Source organism: Furipterus horrens, unplaced genomic scaffold, assembly GCF_987537825.1.
Source record: "Furipterus horrens unplaced genomic scaffold, mFurHor1.1.pri manual_scaffold_7, whole genome shotgun sequence".
In the NCBI taxonomy this organism is placed as follows: Eukaryota; Metazoa; Chordata; class Mammalia; order Chiroptera; family Furipteridae; genus Furipterus; species Furipterus horrens.
In genome coordinates, this window is record NW_028327177.1 from 80,340,816 (window position 1) to 80,355,254 (window position 14,439).

The 14,439-nt window shown below is 39.9% G+C and overlaps 1 protein-coding gene across 2 annotated transcripts in view; it reads left to right on the plus strand.

Annotated features, from left to right (window-relative positions):
* FRMD4B (FERM domain containing 4B) overlaps positions 1 to 14,439 on the plus strand; it is a 142,443-nt gene that overhangs the window by 13,002 nt on the left and 115,002 nt on the right. For both annotated transcript variants that reach the window (XM_090283847.1, XM_090283848.1), the window contains exon 4: positions 11,659 to 11,743. In XM_090283847.1, coding sequence (XP_090139973.1) covers positions 11,659 to 11,743 — 85 coding nt within the window. The remainder of the gene's footprint in view (positions 1 to 11,658; positions 11,744 to 14,439) is intronic.

Here is a 14,439-nt window from a genome sequence, read left to right on the forward strand (position 1 = left end):
GGATGAACACTTCCTCTTTAAACCTTTGGTTGTCAGACTTTTATACAGTTCAATTTTCTGGCAGTTCTGGTTGTTTCCTTTGTTTGAGGTAGTTGTAATCCTTATGCTTGTACAAGGAGGTGAAGCATGTTCACCTATGCCTCCATCTTGACCAGAAGCCTCAGTAATTTCTTAAAATCATACCATGATGGAAATATTTTTCACATTAATTATTCACACTCCAAGATGAATGAAATGTTATGAATAGTAACACTCATGTTCTTGTACCTAGCTTAAGAAATAAAATATTACCTATTTTGCTGAAAGCCCCTCTCCCTACTATCCTAGATTTGATGGTAAATTTTGCTTTCCTGGTCTAACACCAAATATGATAAAATAAGCTAAGATAATAGATTTACCATAAATGTATATCAACCTGAAAAATGTTCCTTTAGTCTGAGCTTACATTAGTTCTTGGGTGTTGAAATGTGCTTTGTTTTATGACATGATAATGGTAGCTTCTTATTTTTTGGGGGGGTGGATTTTATACTATGATTATCTGGGACTATCATGTTGATTTCCACACTTTTTTTCTTTAACTTCAGTGTGTTCCATGAAATCCAAAAATGTGGTAAATAGATGTCCTCCCTTTGTCTTTAAGGTTCTTTTTATATATGAATCAATGGTGATTATAGATGGTAGCTACTTTTTACTCAGTAAACAAAGTGGTGACAACCCCAATTTGTTTTTGGCTTTCTGCTTTGAAATCTGGTTTATAATTTCTTTTTTGCTACCAGAAATTACATTTTTAAACCCCAGGAAGGGGGAGCATAATGAAGATTTGTCTAAAGAACGTAGCCAATATGGAAATATGGACAGAAATACAGAAAAAAACACAGGAGTTTCTTGGAAGCAGTGTGACATGAGTGCTTGTGTCCATGAAATGAAGATAAAAACAAACATAAGCCAGCAAGTAACAGGAAAAAATTCTGTTAGTGATTAAGCAGGGGTCAAATAATAAAGAATAAGAATATATAACCTTATATCGGAAAAATGGCATAACATATATCAGGTTTTTTACAAAGAATTATATTATCACTGTAAACATTTCCAACTATATCAAAGTATAAAGTAGAAAACAAAATATTACTCTCCACCAGGCTTCTTCCTTAACTTTTACCCCCAATTTGTTCCCCTTCTTTGAGAAAAATAAGAGTGATAAGTTGTTTGGTGACTTACTTTATTTCTTTTAGTTGGAGATCTTTCATTAGGTGGATAAAAATCTTCTTTTGGTCTTCCATAATTGAGCTATCCAGTGTCCTATTAAGCACCTCAGTTTCAGGTACTCTCATCTCTGTGCACACAGGTAGTGCTCATGGAGAGGAATTTAGTGGAAGTGTTACGTCTTCAGAGAATTTAACAAGAGCCACATATATAACTAGACCTGTGTTCTAGTTCTTTGACAGCTAATATCTGGTCTATTGTTGGTCTCAAAATACCAGGGGAGGAAACTATGTCCTCCCTTCTGTACAGTCATTTATAAAGCCATCCTATCTTTTTGGAGCAGGTTCCTGAGATACGAGAGCATCCTGCTGCTTGTCCCTGAGTTTCGGCACTTACTTAGTGTTATCTCCAGAGTGCCCCACAATCACTAGGCATGACTACTTGTTTAACACCCTTATCAAGTTTTTAATTATTCACTTAATTCTTCCTCCCAACAGAACAGTGAGATCATAATAGTCTTTGTTATTATTCCAATTAAGTACTTATTGCAACTCCAATTTAATTAAATAAATGATCAAGCAAAAACACACACCAAAGAATTAAGGGAATTTGACATAGATCATTGAGTGGAATGTAGTTCTTGGAGGTCTTACCAATTTGTTTGCTGTGGACCTGGTAAAGTCATGACTTCAGGGGGCCTCTGACCTTTTCAAGAAAACAAAACTGATAGTGATACCTAAATCCCAACAGACACCAGCACCAACCTTCTAGGTTGCCTGCAGTACTAAACATTCACTAAAGAAGAAAACCAACAACAGTTGGTTAGATATTTGGTCACTATAGGAGCCTCTGAAAATACCCAGTACTTCTTTTTCTCTTTTTTTTCTTTTTTCTTTTTATTGTTGTTTTATTACAGTTGTCCCATTTTCCCCCCCATTACTCTTACCCAGGACCTCTTAATAGCAGGGTCATTTCATTGCCTCTCCCATCAGCAAGGTGAGCTGCGTGCACTAAAGCCCTGCTGCCAGCCTCATTCACAGGTACCAAGCTATGCCGCCACCAAGTCATCAATGCACAGGGAGAAAGGAAAGTAACCAAGTGCCAACAGCGAAGATAGGTTCGGTAAATTATGGCATTTTTATAGTGAACAATTGGTCACTTTAGTAAAAGAGATTAGGTGAAAAAGTACATTGCACTTCAGAGCTTCTCCCAGGAAGAGAACATATCAGAATTGTCCTGGGAAATTTTTCAAATGACACAGTCATGCCTCTCCAACCCGCAAGTCCCCCAGCTCATCCACATTCCTGGCCCAGATTCTGGTGCAATGCCCTGGAGATGGTGAGTGTGGTCTAGGGCAAATTGGTTGTGAATAGTAAAGAGAGATCAAAAGGTACAAAATGATTTTTCAAAGAATTATGCAAATACAATGAAGAATCACATTTTTTTTTCACTGAAAAAAGAAAATGCCACATAAAATTTTGCTCTCCAGAACTTTCCTCTCTATTGAAATATAGGATTAATCCAGGGGCAGGCACTGGGCTAAATATGGTGTCATTGATTCTAAGCTAAGCCCTGGGGTCCTACAGATTTGGGAGGTAAGACTTTCTTCTGGCTATTATTTCCCACGATGCAAGGGAGTAGCTTAGAAACTCCTGCTGCGTCTGTGTGGAATGAAGAAAATGTTTAAGGTTAGGGCACTTGGTTCCCTCTTTATTAAAGAGTTATATTTTCCTCAGTTATAAAATCTCAATGGTAATGTGCTAAGTATGTACATGACACATGTGTGTGCGGGTGCCCCATAGTTTATTTATGCACCATAATTCATTTAACCAAGTTTCCATTTCCACGTGAGTCCCAACTCCTGGTTGCTGGTGGACTTATCCAGGCGGGGCTTGTTATCTTAATATGCTGCTGTAAATTATCTTCCCCAAACACACGGGCCTCTTGGTAATGCAGCCCAGATGTGAGCATTTGAAAGCTTGATAGGGAATGAGCAAGCATTTAAATCAGAGAGTAGGGACTTGGAATGACCTCATGAGAAGAGCTCCCATTCCGTCTGGGGATGGCAAGTGGAGGTAACTCTGACTGGTACCACCCAGCCGCATGCAAAGCCAAGATCTCTGCATCTTTCAGTCCCATTCCTTTGAATACCTCTGGTTTTTTCCCTTCTTTCTGATCTTTCCCTCCTCCTCCCTTTTTTTCTTTCTCCTTTTTCCAAGTCACCTTTGCTATGCCCTAGGACTATAAGAGGCCATCAGAGGTACCCCGAAGCATTGTCTGTCACACTCAGGCCTGAGAAGTCACCACATTAGTGGAAGTTCTAGTAGAAGATGTGGGAGAAACTGCCACCTCTCTGTCAAAGTGGCTGCAAACAGAGCTTTTGAAAGGTAGCTGAATGCCTTTTCAGCACCCCCTGCCCTAGTGCTGGAATTTTCAGCCTTTAGAAAGACTTTAACTCAAGGAAGCATCATGACTAAACCCATGGTTCCCATCATTTGGCCTGATTTTTTTAAAAAAGAGCCAAATATATGGAATACAATCTCACAGATAAAGACTCTGGTGAATATGGAAAGGTGCTCCCAGTATATTACAGAGAAATAAAGCAGACCACAAAACAGGATGTGCGGCATGATTGCACTTATTTAGATGGGTGGGGGAAAAGTTAAAAATGTTAGCAGTAGTCAATCTCTGATACAATGATTGTAGGAATGATTTTTATTTCTTTTTGCTTGTCTATATATTTTTTCCTACAATGAAGATATTACTTGAGCATTTTTAATGCAAGTGCGAGGAGTGATAGGAGGAAGAGAAGTTAAAATGTTTGTGTCTGGAAAGCCATGAGTTATTTTAAAGCTATCAAAGAATTGGTCATTTACAATAAGGGGAGGACAGGAAAACTTATCTCTTTGTGAAGGAATGTGACTAAAACCCCTGAGAAATTAGTGATTCCTCCTACTGTAGGCTCAGCAGAGGCTATTTGAGGGTCAGTTAGGCAGAGCTCTCTCCCCACCCACCACACTCCCACCTGAATGCACAATATTCCAGAATCCTGAGAGTGCAGCTGTCAGTTGTCTTAATATCCACTGTGACCTAAGTGGCCTAATCCCTTTTTGAACCTCCAGAAGGCTGGTTTGCAGCCCCCCTCTTGGAGGATCCAACATTCCTAATCCATATGAGAGTTCCAGAAAGACACAGAATCTTTCAAAACTCGTGCTCAATCCTGATTCCAGTTTCTTACAGGATTGTATTTCTGTGTGCTCCCTGATCCAACATCAGGCATCATTTGTGTGAATCTGCTCAGTCTTTTTTGTAATCTGTCCTCAGGGTGACATCAAAGGGGCAGAAGAAAATAATTAGGTTGTAAAGGGTGGAAAAAAAGCTGTAGGATGCAGAAGGAAAAGCTTGGCCGTTAGTGTAAGGGTTTCTTAATAGTAGCACTATTGACATTTTGGGCCAGATAACTTCGTTGTAAGGAGCCACATTGTGCATAGGATGTTTGTAGCATCCTGGCCTCCACCCTTGAGATGCCAGTAACACCCTCCAAATCAGGACAATCAAAAATGTCTAACATTATTGCCACATGCACTTCACCCCCCAGAAGAGAACCAGTGCATTAGCATCATTCTTGGGTTCCAGTCCCAGCTCTTTCATTTATTGAGAGCTGTATGGCTCTCAGCCCCTCTGTAGGCCTGTTTGCTCACCGATAAAACAGAGCTTTAGTACAGGGGGTGTCAGAGAATTATAGGTATTAGTATGTAATGTAGACACTTAATTAATGTTAACTGTTTTTAGGATGAAAATATCAGAGACTGCTTCAACCACATGTTCAGTGGGTAAAACATTTGTAACTGATATATGGCATTGAATATAGAGGTGTTGGGACTGTCTGGCTTGCAGCTAACCATTCACTTTGTCTTCATTATTCACCAGACCCAGCTCCACCCTCCCTATCTAACTTGCCTTTCCTGTCCACTACCTGCCTCCTTCACAGAACACACTCCCTACTTTCCTCTGGAGTCAGGGAGCAGACTGTTTTGTAGTTTTAAAGGGAAAAAGCAAGCACTTGGAATTCACCTGTGACTCTGACACTTCACAGTTACCTGGGGAAGAATAGTTCTTCCCCTTTTGGACAGGACACAGGAAGGCCTTCCTCTACTGGGCCTCCATCCCTTCACTGGAGAACTCAGAAAGAGTACCATTGTAGGAGAGGAGCAGAAGGTAGGTTTCTACAAGCTTGCCTGGAGGGCTATCTTTGGTTCTCTTAGCTATACCTGGAAATTCAGAAGTGGAGAAGAGTTTTCCTGGCAGGGAAGTCACTGGGATTGCACCCCTTCCAGAGATGAAAGGAACCTATGGGACTACCACAAGAACAGCATAATAGCTGGGAGAAAGTGAAACACACTTAAGTTACACTGCTATCTTCAGCAGCATTATAAAGTGAGGCTATGATGTTGCAGGGTCATTACAAGCAATGAACAGAGATCTCCCTGCTCAGAATGTGAATTAGGATCTGATCAAAATCTATTTACGCAGTTGGCCACAGTGAATAACTAAAATTACCCACAACAGCTGAATGGGGCATTTTAATTTAGCCATCACTAGATACTGACTGATCACAAACTCAGCATTGTTCAGAATGCAGAATAATTGAGCAACTCTTGCCGATTCACCTTCTTGTCTGAGATACGACTCAGACAATAACAAAGGCCCTGGAACTCAAAGAATATAGCTCAGTTGGGAAGGAAAAGTCATAACTGGTCAGAAGAACTTTCATTTCACAGTATTTACCCATTCTCTTTCAAAATGGGTTCTTTTGTAGCATTTTGCTTCCTTGAAAGAAATATCTTAGGAAATATACCTAGAATTTCCATTCTTGCTTTTATGAAGTTTTAAAGAAGTTCCCAGCTAAGTCATTGTCTTTTTTGTAGTCCCTCAGTAGAGGAATAATAATAATACAGTAATAATCACCACTATTCACTGGCTGTTGACTGTGCTGACCACATTTAAAACATCTCCTCTTTCTTTGATGTGTGGAGCAAGTGAGGAAGGTAAGACACTGAGAAGCCAAGCAGCTGGCTCAAAACCCAAAGACCCATCGGTGTTGGAGCTGGGGTTCAAATTATTAGGTTGGCAAAAAAAAATCTGTTTAGTTTTTTCTGTAATATAAAAGACGCATTTTTCATTTTCACCAATAACTTTATTGATTTGGATATTTTGAGTATGTCGGCTCTCTCCCGCTATTGGCTTCCAGTGGGTAGAGGCCAGGAGTGCTGCTAAATAAACATCTTCCTATGCATAAGACAGCCCCACAGCAAAAATTATTTGGCCAAACTGTCAATAGTATCAAGAAACTTCACAAACCACTTTTGACATGTTTGATCAATTACAGCACTTTCTCCATACATTGCACAAATCTTTTGTGTGTGTGTGTTTCAGTTGCATTTTTACCTTTCTTGAAATAATAAAGCATAATACACTGAAAATGTTGCCTATTTTTTCCATCTTCAATACTAAAATGGCTGCACAAAAATTCACCAATTTTGATACGTTTTTTAAAATGCACACTGATATGTCAGCTGTCACAATATAATTAACAACATTGTTTCAAAGAAAGTTAAACACAACTTAGCACTACTAGAGCCATTGTATCTTCCTAAATCCATGGTGTTGACTTTGACCATGATGAACAAATGTCACAGGATAAAAATATTGGCCACCTACATGTAAGAGACAGCTAACAATAGCCCATGCAGACAATCAGTGTTCTGCTCTGTGACACACATGTGTTGGCATCTGGCTAACAGGCCTGCCTCCCCTGCAAGCCATCTCTATCATGTCATTGAGGTATGTTCTTTTACCACTGATGAGTGGTTAGGTGAACACCTGTCCCATCAAGAAAGGGGAAGGGGGGTGCTAATGGGAGGAGCATGAAAAGCAGAGACAAAACCTTCCCAAGCAAATTCTTTTCTCAATAAATTGTTACACTATATGAGATTTATCTGTGAAATATACTCAAAAAGCCTAAGCTTATTTTGAGGCTGAAAATTTAACCACGAGCTTCATCTTCACAAAAATTAAGGTGAAATCACTCACTGTAAGCATGCAGAAAGGAAATAGTATCCTTCTGTCAAAAAAGGCTGAAACAAAAGACTTATTTTATGAGTCTGGGATAGTTCGTTGCATTTGATGAAGAAGCTCTAGATTTAGTTTTCAGTTCGTGGTATGTGTTGATAGGTGTGCCTGGCAGTCATTCTCCAGGAGAACCATCTGTACTTTTCATACACTCCATAAATATAAAGTCACTACAATGGTCCCCTTGAGGGAGAGATGGGATCATGACTTCAGGGAGCAGGTAATCTGATGACAAGGCAGAAAAGTAGAAAGCAGAGGGCAAGTTGCCAGAAAGTGGTGGGAAACAGGATAGGTACCTGTTTACTGGAACTAAGGTATAGACAGGGGCCTGGGCTTCAGGAACAAGGTGAACTCAGTTTCTAGTACAAAAGTATCTGTTCAGAGTTGAATAAGCCACAACTTAATTTTAAGCCCAGCCACCTGTCTCTGTGTGTGTGGTTTCTTAAATTCTTGAAGACTACCAAGAGGATTGGTCTGACTAATATGTCCCTTCCCTGGAAGGCCCTTCCTCCCTTCATTACCTGGTGAACTCATGCATTTTTTAAGACTCAGCTCAATTGTCCCAGAGGACACTTATACTTAGTCCTATGGATTTCAGTTTGGCAGCCTTCTCCCTCATGAGTCATAAACTGAGTTCATTGTATCCCCCCCTCACTTGGACCCCACTTCGCTGTGTACATGTTATATTTCATTGTACTTGTTATTGTAGGAAAGCATCATATCATATTGGTTTGGAATATGAACTTTGAAGTTTGATAGGCTTTAGTTCAAATCATGGTTCCACTACTTCCCATCTATATGGCTTTGGGAAGTTGCTCTAAATCTCAGTTTTCTCATCTGTAAAATGGGTTTATAATTTGCTATCTACAGCATCTGTTCGTACTGAACATTAAGGGAAATGATGCACGCAGAGTCCTTTGTGTTGTCCCTAGCATATAGGAAGGCCTGTATTAATTTTAATTCTTTGGTTGCTGGCAACAGGAACACATTGTAGCTTACTAATAGAATTGAAGGAAAACTGAACTAACAAGGCCTCAGAAAAGATATAAATTCAGGCAAGGATCTAGAGAGCAGGAACCAAAAGAGGATTCCATCAAGGTATTGATGGCAGAATAATAGGCTCCAACCATCTTTGATATTCAGGTCATTCTAATTATATTGATATTCCAAGGTGAAAGAATCTGACTAGTCTGGCTCAGTCACATGCCCACACCTTGGAGAGTGAGCTTGAGCTGAGTAGAAGGAATGTGCTTTTTCCTCTTTCACATCAGCCACTGACCCTCACGGCTTTTTGCATATGTGACTCCTGCTGTAGACCACAACCATAAATTAAAGAAGAAAATAATTTTTTGGAGATAAGACAAAAATTTAAATGACTAGGTTTTAAATATTAAATAATTATTATGACCCTTGTTAGTGTGAATATTCATTGAGGTTATGTTTTTAATGCAGTCCTTCCCTGATATATATATATATATAATTGAAAGTGAAAGGGAAAAAATATTACCCAGTTTTGGCAGAGAAAAGAGATCCTGCATTCTGTCAATCCAACCTGAGATTTTCATAGGACAGGAAGATCACTTCTTTCTGAGACTACTACTTCAACTTTTAAAAAAGTGTTTCATAGGTGAATTGCAAATCTTTCACCTTTTTTTTTTCCCACTGGTTCTTGTTCTGTTTTTGCAGCACCGGAGAAAAAAAGTACTTGTGTGTGTTAACTTGGGGAACATTGCAATGATCTTGTTTCTCTTAGCTTCCTGCATAAATTCTGGTTGAATGAGCAGAGACAGTCAGAAGGAAGTTTACATAAGAGCATTTTCTATGGAGTCCCAGTGACCCAAATCCAGACCTTGCCCTGCCATGTTGGTGCAGCTCTAAAACTCAGTTTCTGCATCTGTGAAGTGGGGATAACAATAGATCTGCCACCCAGGGTTGTTGCGAGAATTAAACAAAGTGCATGGAAAGCATTAAGCGTGGCCTAGCCATTCGAGAGCTGAGGAAATATGAGCTGGGAACCTGCTTGGTTTCTAAGAGAAAAGGGATAAAAGTACACAATGCAAAAGCAGAGAAAGCAGGAAACCAGCACCACCTAGTTGAACCAGAAGGTCCTTCAGGCTGCAAGGAACTGAGTGACACAGGTCATTCCAGGCTCCCTCCTTTGTGTCCACCATCTTGGTGACTCACAGCTCTCCCTTCTGCTCCACGAGGCCCTGCCCTTGACTTTTGTCGTTCCTTCCCCGCATCATGGCTGCTGCTTAGAGCCTCTTTGCCTCCACTGTTTCCCTCTTGGCCTGTCTCTCTGAGAGGTTATGCATGATCAATGTGTCCAGTCCTTGTCTCACTGAGGAGCCTCTGATGGTCAAGCCCTCCTTCACCCCCTCCCTCTACAGCCCCTCACAACCCCCTACCTCACCCTGCAGAGACTGCTCTGGAGTCAGGTGACTAGCCTTGATCTGTCCAGCAGTGGCCAGGGCAGGAAAAATTAAATTGATGTGAGAATACCAAGATTATAAAGAATTCTGTCTTGGTGAAAGCCAAATTATGAATGTTTATCACCCAAAAGAGATATTCTTTACCCACAGTATTTTCCTCACCTGGATTTTTTTCTATCTTTCAACATCCTACTTTATTCTAGTCTTCAGATATAGTTCAAATCCCATCATGTCCTTTAAACCCAAACCATTTTAACATATTGCAAGTTTTGCTGAGTAGTTAGAATTTCTTGAATCCTTTTTGTGTGACAAGCACTATATTGGACACTTCATGTATATCATTTAAATGACCCTCCTAGGCAAGCATCATTTTCTCCTTCTGTATATTATGGATCTTAAACTCAAACCTGAAGCATTAAATTCCAGAAAATAATTTTTTGTCAAAAAATTGTTAGTTTGTTTTAAAATTTGTTAATTGTTAAAATGTATTGAGTGTTTTATATATGTTATCTCATTTAATTCTCCCCAAAACCCTGTGAAGTAAGTGCAGACATGACCCCATTTAAAAAAGACCCAAAGACTATATTCTAGATCTTTCTGATTCCAAAGCCTATTTCCCCCAACCCTCCTTGCCCCTCCCTACCTTAATCCCTAACTGTCTCCTCTCACAAACCATACTCATCCATCTTCATTAATCTCACTTATAAGTCAGACAAACCTTTGTACATAAAACTATAAAGGATTTATTTTCTTTCTGGAATTTCCCTTGATGATTCAACAGTAGAGATGGAATTCTTCAAATGACTTTACCATCTCAGTGATAAAATCTTCCATAGTCTTTTTCAGTCTTATTTATTTCTTAAATGATTTGTCATTGTTGAAGACTGATGAGGGGCAAGCAAATGCCCAAGGCCTTGGCATGATTTTGCAGAGCAAAGGACACGCTCACCACGCCACAGTCAGGCTGGCTTTATCTTGAGTCTCAACCATTTGAGAGTAAATTCTTTTTTAGGACCCAAGCTGTCTTGGACCATTATGTTCTTTCTGCATTATTCAAGCAGGGTTCCAGCTCTTGAGAAAAACTGAGCTTCGGCTGGCCCACTCCCCCACCCCAGAGGCCCCAGCTTCATTGCATCGAGATTATGAAAACAGAAATTTTGAAGGACTCTCCTCTCATCCCTACATGGGCTGTCGGCTCTTCTAAGAGAGAGACTTGCAATCTCTTGCCAAACAGACTGACGGAGCAGAAGCCCAGAAACCGGGTAGAGAGAGTAAGGCCCAGAATGCTCTGATTTGCATGAGAAAAGACCAAGGTTAAGTATTATTGAGAGTTTGGCTTCCAGCCCAGGGAAAGCCTGAGCCTGGAAGGATAACAGGAAAGGAGGAGGCTGTTACTGAAACTCTCCTGCTGGAAGAGGGTAGGTAGGCGGTAAACGTGGGGCCCTCATACCTCCCATGTCTGAAAACCACTGGGCTGCCAGCAGGCCTCAAGGTTCAGTTACAGAGTGCTTAATCAACTGACTTCTGCTTTCAACCCTCAAAGCTCACTTGGGCCTGTTTTGAAGCTGTCTGAGGTGTTATGAGCTCCCAGAACATGTTTTGAGGAATGAGCCCCACAGGGAAAGTGGGGTCTGCTCTTGAATGCCACTGTGGATTCACTTTAACTCGCCTTCCAACACACAAAAACATAAGAGATTTTATCTGCATATATGCGAACATTCACCTACATACATACATGTTGCAGATTTCTTAGAAAAGGGAACAAAAAGCACAACATCCCCTGGTTTCTCAAAATTTTCTCATTGCTCTGGAAGAAATTAAATGAGGCTATGAAATCATGCTGAGAGAAGGAAAAAAACTGAAGAAACAAATTTGTGTTACTGTTTTTCAGATTTTACATTGAGAGCATATCATTTTTAAAGGATAAAACCACTGTGGAGCTGTTTTTCCTGAACGCGAAGTCCTGTGTGCACAAGGTAAGGTGCCTGTTTGATATCCAGGGAATGAGTCCAGAGAGACTGGAGGTGTAGGGAGAAATAGTGCTGCCTGTGTTTTCATGTTCAAATTTTTTTTTTTAATGCCATAATAATTGATTCTCCTACCCAAGTCCTACCCCCAAAATGGCAGCTCTTCTCAAATTCTGAGTGGAAAAGACAGCTTATCTGACAAGGAATCATGTTCACACACAATCACTACTACTTTCAATGCAGCTAATACTCCACACAGAAAAACCCAGAGAGACAGAAAGATACATCAGTCGGATTGTGATTGCAACCTCCCAAAGGTCAGACCAGAGATCTTTTTAACAGAATATGTCCCACACTCAGCACAATCCAAACCTGGGATTGTTTAGGGGCCTCTGCTCAGAGCCAGGTACTTTAAAGCAGTGGCTCAGTTACCTGCAGGGAAGGATCATTTTTTAAATTGTTTTTTATATGTATTCAATTCATCAAAGACAGATTGCTTTTGTAAAATTCAATAAACACATATTCAGAGAAAATGACCCCACACTTGGATGGTGCAGCCATGTCACATTGCTATGTTTTAAACAAGCTCAGTTCTTGTCTTATATTCTTGCAGACTAGCATTGTTTTAAAGGCCTTCAGCTCTGCCTTCCAGATTATACTCTCAGTGCTCAGGACCTCAGACCCCATGCCTACTTCCAGGGCTGGGGGGGAACCTCTTATACCCATATACGTGTATTGCCCTATACCTGAGGGTTCCCAGGGCAGCTGGATCATGTCTTGTCTGGAGAGACAAGGGGCAAAGACTGTGGGTTAGGGAATCCACACTTGTGCTCTTCCCCTAGGCTCCCAAAATGTTAAGGGTGACCCACTGAACGCACACAGCTCTAACTGGTGTGAGATCCAGCAAGAGCAGAGTTTCGTTTTTTGGCTTTTTAACAGTTTATTGAAGTATAATTGACTTTACATATTTAATTATTCAATCTTTAAAGTTTTGACATATGTAAAAACCAGGAAATGATTACCACAATCAAGGTAGTGAATATAACCACCTACTACAGAATCTGCTTTTTCTCACAATAGATTAGTTTACATTTTCTAAAGTTTTATATAAATGCATCCATATAGTAGATAATCTTTTTGTCTTCTTTCATAATTATTTTGACATTCATCCATAATTGTTGCATGTATCAGTAGTCTATTCCTTTTGATTCGATTGTATGACTATACCTTAAGTAATTTATTCACTCACCTGTATTTCTTCTCATTTTTTTCAGCTTTACTGATATATGATTGACATATATATAACATTGTGTGATAATCTGATACACTTACATATTATGAGTGATTCATTCACCTATTAATGGACATTTAGACTGCACTAGTTTGGGGACTATTACAAATAAAACTACTATGAACATTTGTGTACAAATCTTTGTAAGCACATATATATGCTTCCTTTTCTCAAGGGTACTTACCTAGGAGTGGAATGGCTAGATAATATGGTAGATACATGTTTAAGGTAATGCCAAACTGTTTTCCAAACTGGCATGCTATTTTAAATTCCCACCAGCAGTGTAGGAGCATACTAGCTTTTTCACATCCTTTTCCACACTTGACATGGTTAGTCTTTTTCATTTAGCCATTCTAATAGGTATGCAATGGTATCTCACTGTGCTTTTAATTTGCATTTTCCTGATGACATATGGTGTTGAGCATTTCTCATGTACTTATTTACCATCATATCTTCTTTATTTTTGATCTTTTGTCCAATTTCTTTGGGTTGTTTGTTTCCTTTTATTGAGTTCTCAGAGTGTACTTATTCTGGATACAAGTACTTCATTAGTTATATGTATTGCAAATATTTTCTCCCTCTCTGTGATTTGCTTTTCACTCGCTTAAAGTCTTTCTTTCTTTTTTTTTAAATCTTTTTAAGTATATTTTATTGATTATGTTGTTACAGTAGTTCCAATTTTTTCCCCTTTGCTCCACTCTGCCCAGTACCCCCCTTCCCTCCAGCAATTCCACCCCCCTTAGTTCATCTCCATGGGTTGTGCATATAAATTCTTCGGCTTCACCCTTTCCTATATTATTCTTAACTTCCCCCTGTCTATTTTATACCAACCGATTATGCTTCTTAGTCCCTGCACCCTTTCCCCATTTCTCCCACTCTCCCCTCCCAGCTGATAACCCTCCAAATGATCCCTATACCTATGATTTTGTTCCTATTCTGGTTTGCTTAGTTGGATTTTGTTATTTTTTAGATTCAGTTGTTGATAGTTGTGAGTTGGTTGTCATTTTGGTGTTCATAGTTTTGATCTTTTTTTTCTTAAGTCTCTTTGACAGTTCATATAATAATGGCTTGGTGATGATGAGCTCCTTTAGCTTCACCTTGTCTGGGAAGCACTTCATATGCCCTTGCATTCCAAATGATAGCTTTGCTGGATAGAGTAATCTTCGTTGTAGGTTGCCTTTCATCACATTGAATACTGCTTGCCAGTCCCTTCCTACCTGCAAAATGTCCTGGGAGAAATCAGTTGATAGTCCTATAGGCACCCTCCTGTAGGCAACTCTCCGCCTCTCTCTTGTTGTCCCCAGGACTCTGTCTTTATCTTCCGCTTTCAGCATCTCAGTCATGATGTGTCCTGGTGTGGTCCCCTCTTGGTCCAGCTCGTCCAGAATCCTCCGTGCTTCCCAGACCAGTATGT